The 5,484-nt window shown below is 48.7% G+C and overlaps 1 protein-coding gene across 1 annotated transcript; it reads left to right on the plus strand.

Moving 5' to 3' along the window:
- The first annotated feature begins 545 nt into the window (after positions 1 to 545).
- NFILZ (NFIL3 like basic leucine zipper) lies at positions 546 to 3,932 on the plus strand. Its single transcript, XM_086409736.1, has 2 exons — positions 546 to 686; positions 969 to 3,932. Exons 1-2 carry the CDS (start codon positions 684 to 686, stop codon positions 1,839 to 1,841), a joined length of 876 nt encoding a protein of 291 aa, XP_086265862.1. The 5' UTR covers positions 546 to 683; the 3' UTR covers positions 1,842 to 3,932.
- The last annotated feature ends 1,552 nt before the right edge of the window (positions 3,933 to 5,484 follow it).

The raw sequence follows: 5,484 nt of genomic DNA on the forward strand, positions 1-5,484 counted from the left end.
ATTCTTTGGCACTCAGTCTTCTTTATGGTCCAACTCTCACACCTGTACATGACTACATAGCTCTGACTATACAGACTTTTGCTGGCAAAGTGATGTCTCCGCTTTTTAACACACTGTGAAGTTTTGTCATAGCTTTCCTTACAAGGAGCAAGAGTTTTTAAATTTCATAACTGCAGTCACCATCTGCAGTGATTTTGGAGCCCAAGAAAATAAAGTCTGTCACTGTTTCCACTCCCCCCCCTTCTATTTGCCAGGAAGTGATGGGACCAGGATGGATGGATAAATAGATGCTTGGTAGATGAAGGGATGAATGGATGGAATGGGAGCTGGCTAGGTAGGTCGGTGAAGGGTGTATGACTGAGTGAGTGGGCGAATAGAAGACCTTATGAATATATATAAGTAGGGTGGATGGGCAGGTGGAAACCTCTGGCTGCAGATGGAGATCTTGGTGTACAACCTTGGCACTTTTCAGGTGAGTAGTGGCTTATCTTCTGACCCCACCTTGGCTCAGTTTAACTCCACGGACACATATTCTCTTTTTCTAGGTTTGGCTTTCCTCCTGTGTCTCTCTGGGTCTCCAAGAATCCTACCCTGAAGCTCAGATTGAACTGAGCCCTTGGCTTGTGTGCTGACCTCCTCAGTAGTAAGAACTCCTGGGAAAGAGCCTCCGTCTTCCTGAGGATATGGTACCCAACCTACTCTCCCTGACTCCAGTGGCTTCCTTTTAAGCCCGAAATCCATCTTCTCTCTGGCAGCCTCACCCACTTCTCCCTCAGACATCAAACCATCCCATCAGCTCCCCACTCTTGCTGCTACACTCCTTTCTGCCCCCACCCAGCTCTCCAGCCCAATTTCCACTCTTTCCTGGGCCCCTCCCCTGGGTATGGTGGAGATACAGGATAAACTAGAGGGACTCATTCAGGGCAATTTCCTGCTTCCAGTCCAAGAATTCGTCTTTCCTCCCCCAGGGCTCCCAGGCGACCATGGATGTGGGTCTCTTGGTCCTCCCAGATGTACCCCAGGGTCACCGCAAAACTCTGCCGGGAGCGCGGGTCCGCGGTCCGGCCGTGCGCCGGCAGCGGGAGTTCACGCCGGAAGAGAAGAAGGACACGGTTTACTGGGAGAAGCGCAGGAAGAACAACGAGGCGGCCAAGAGATCCCGCGAGAAGCGCCGTCTCAATGACGCGGCCCTGGAGGGCCGGCTGGCCGCCCTGCTCGAGGAGAATGCTTTGCTCAGGGCTGAGCTGCGGGCGCTCAAGCATCGCTTTGGCCTCCTGCCCGCCACGGGTGGGACCCGGACCCTGCCTGCTCTGCTATGGGATTCCCCCTGGCCTGGGGACTCCAGTCCTAGGGCTGATCAGACCCTGACTCTACCTGGCTCCCACGGTTGCCTCTTGAGACCGTGTTCCTCGGACGCTGGGGTTCCAGGATGCTGGCGCTGCCTAGTGGCTCACAGGTGGACTAGCCTGGCCACTCCCCCCAGGTCCCTCCAGGACCCTGCCTCAAAAAGAGTGGACATGGCCTTGCAGGCTGCCCTGCCTGCTGCCTTCTTCAGCTGTCACCTCCTGGATAGGCATGGGGGCCCCAGACCAGAGCTCAGGCCCTGCTGGGGGCTGTGGTCACCCATACCCACTGCATACCAGGCCTCAGGGTCCTCTGACGTGTTGCTGACAGCTGGTGTGGATCCCATGGGGTGGCCTCCCAGAGTGGCCTGCCCGGTCCCTGAGAACCATCCCCAGGAGGATCTGGCTCAGGCCTCCCTGCCCCATAAATTGAGAATCAAGTCCCGAGCTTCCAGCAGAGTACCTTGGGGCTGGGAGAGTGGCGGGAGCCCCATCTGAAAGCTTCCCCTGGGCAAGGCCAGGCCTGCAAGGCTGTAGTGGGGACTGATCATGGGTTTGTCTGGGAGTATGAGTGGCTTGGCTTTGACCCAGCTCCAAAAACTGGGCAAGGCTGGGGATAGAATCCACTTTTTAGTGTCCAGACCAGATTTTCAAGAGGAGAGTCTGTGGGACCTTGGGTCATATCATGGTTCCTATTCTGCCTGAAATATGTTTTGGGTAGTCACTTTTTCTTCCTCTTTCCATTTATCCATCCATCCATCCATCCGTCTATCCTTCTGTCTGCCCTCCCATCCATTCATCCATTCACTGATCCTTGCATGTGTCCATCTGTCCACTCATCCATCCACCCATCTATGCATTTGTCCATCCATCTGTCCATTCATCCTACCTTCCTTCCATTCTTCTATTTGTCTATTCATTCATCTGAACACTCAGCCATCTAATCACATCAACTCACCCACCCATTCTCCCTTTCTCCCACCCTTCCTTCCATCTATCCATCCTTAGATCTATTGATCCATCCACCCAACCACTTTACTCTGAATCTACACACCTATCCATTCATCCATTCATCTACCTACCCATATGTCTGTCCATTCATCAATACTTTTATACATTTAATCACTCATTCATGTGCTCAGTTGATCATTCATTCATTCTCTCACTCATTTATTTGTAACTCATAGTGCCCAGCTTAGTAACAAGCATGAGAACAGCTTCCTGGCTTCGGGGTTCCTATTCTAGGGGGATGGTGGGGACTGGGAACAGACACACTGAGGGCCATACTGAAGGAGGAATTAAAATTTTAGGATGTCTGACTCCTCACTTCTTGCAGGATCGGGTGTGTGTACTTACCACCTGGTGTGGAAGTCAGACTTACCCAGTTCAGGTGGCTTCCTCTGTGTGCTGAGTCACAGCCCAAGCCTCTGGAACAGATCCTCAGTATCTAAGGGTGTGTATGTTAGTCTTCTCTCTCTCTTTGGCTACTTGTATCCTAGAAGACCTCTCAGCCCCAGAACACATCCTGGGCTTGAAGACTTACATCTCCCAAGAAGATCCTGAGGAGACAGGAAGGAGGGCTGCCTGGAGGTGGCAGCTCTAGCCTGTTCCCTTCTTAGCCAGAGCCCACTGTTGGAAAGGGGTAGACTGGGGGTGCAGAGAAGTTGGCTCTCAACATAAAGATGCCACATAGTTGTGGGTGATCATGCATAGAGGCCTTAAATGCAGGCTTGGCCCTAGAAATGTTAAAAAATGCTGACAAGTAGACAAAAGAAGGAAGTCAGGGCGTAGCATACCACCTCTGGGAGATGTGGGTAGCTTGGTGCTTCCTCTTGGTGAGTCCACTCACTTGGTGTGTCTGAAGTGTCTGAGCCCAGCTCACTCACACCCCATGTACTCAGGGGAATGGGGGTTGGAGGCCTTGGATCATTCAAGTCCCTTTTAACCTTCCAGCTCCAGTTGAAAAAGCCCAGAGAAGGATCTGCCTAAAACAGGTCATAGAATTTCAACATCTGGAGGGGCTCCGAGAATCTAGTGATGAGTGGTTATCTAGTCTCTACCTGAATTCCTCTAGGGACGGAGAACTCACTCCCTTCAAAACCCCATTACTGTTCCTTCTCTAGAGCCAAAACCCACTGCTTGAAAACTTCTACCTCTGATCCTATTCTTACCACAGGGGACCACTCAGACCCCCTGCCCCACCCCTCCCTCTACTTGGAGGTGGCCTGTGGAGCCTCTGGTTCCTCTTCTCCAAAGTAGAGACCACCACACCTACCTCAGATGGTTTGAGAAGATTAAATCTCATTTACTAATGTGTAGCATTTCATACACAAGTGTTTGACAGATGTTAACTCCTCTCTCTTCTTTTCCTTTTTAGAAAGCACTCACGCTCCCAACCCCAGAGTAGTGCTGTCTTCAGGGGAAATGTCCTCTCATTCTTCAAAATTGTTTCCCTTCACCCTGACCTGGCTCTTTACTATTTTTTTGTCAATGTCATTTATATATGATGGTTCTTGGGATTGAATATGAATCATTTCTTCATTCATCAAATGCATATATATTTTTCAATAAATGTTTTTTTTTAATCTCCTTCTGTGTGTCAAACAGGAACTGGATGAGGGAAGAAGTATTCCACACTGAAGTGTTTGCAAGTGGAAACTTGCACAAATGTCTAAACTGTTCTCGATTACTCATTTGATGGGCTCTGGGGCCGTAGGTGTGGCCTCTGCCCTCTGATAGCCAGTAGGCAACTGCAGCCTTCCATGTGGCTGCCTGGGAGTTGCTGCTGTAAGAACTATCCCATGCCATGTTCCACCCTGGGGCATCCACGGGCCCCTTGGGTCATGTGTGCAACAACATGATTGAATTGGGGACCAGATTTTAGGACACTGTGCAACCACATGTTATGTTTCCTCTTCCACCCATCCTTGTAGGCTGGGGAGATTTCTTTGGCTATCAATGCATGAGATTCCCTTCCTGCTTCGGGTGTGCCTGGCTCATACTGAATGTGCAACAGATGTTGAATGAAAGTTTCTGCCCACCTGAATGATGACTTCTTGGGGCAGAGATAAAATGAGTTGAAAATGTTGATGAGGCCACGTTTCTCAGTTTTGTCTGCAAGGGTTCACAGACACATCTTGGTGGAATCCTGTGCTACATGGATCCTTGACACTCAAGTCATGATCTATGAGCTAGCATCATCAGGATCACTGGGAGCTTGTTAGAAATGCAGAGTCCCAGGCTCCTCCCTGAACTGCTGAGTCAGAATCTGTGTTTTAACAAGGTTCCCAGGAGATCTGTATGCACACTGAAGTTTGAGAAGCAGTGACCCAGAGCAGAGTTTGGCAAACTCTTCCTGTACGGAGCAGCCACAGAGTGAATATTTTTGACTTTGTGGGATGGCCGCTGTTGCATCTACTCCACCTTTTCATTGTAGCACGAAAGCAGCCATAGACAGTATGTAAATAAGTGGACATAGCTGTGTTCCAATAAAACTTTATTTCCCTAAACAGGTATAGCTAGAATTGGCCCAAGGGCCATAGTTTACTGTTGGTATATACCCAGGAGAGAAATTGCAGACTTGCATGGTGTTTGTCTTCAACCTTGACACTGTCAAAGTGTTCCACTGAGTGGTATTACCAATCCACACTCCTTTGTATGCAGAGGATGTCCGTGTTGTGCTGACATATAATGATTTTTATGAACTGTTTGGTTTTTGCCAATCTGGTGAGTGTAAAATGAATTTAACCTGCATTCATCTGCTGAACATCTTTGCCAAAATCTGTTGACCACTTGGGTTTCCTCTTCTATGAATTGCCTGTTCTGCTGGGATATTTACCTTTTTCTTGTTGATTTCTCAGAGCTCTTTATATATTTCAGATATACATCCTCTGTAACATGTGAACATCACAGCATTCTTGCCTGACTTGTCTTTTCATCTTTTTTCTGGCAGATTTTGTTGAAGACAAGTTCTAAAATCAGATGTTGCCAAATGTATCCTTCTTTTCTATTACAGTTGTACATTTCTGTCTTTTTTAAGAATCCTTCCATGCCTCAAGGTCATGAAGATAGTCTCCTAAATGTTCCCATAAATGTTTATAAGTTTTGCTTAACCCATCTCTTTGTGTATGTGTGTGTGTCA

The sequence above is a fragment of the Bos grunniens genome, chromosome 7, assembly GCF_055505025.1.
Source record: "Bos grunniens cultivar Pamir isolate PY7600 chromosome 7, Bosgru_T2T1.0, whole genome shotgun sequence".
NCBI classification, from domain to species: domain Eukaryota; kingdom Metazoa; phylum Chordata; class Mammalia; order Artiodactyla; family Bovidae; genus Bos; species Bos grunniens.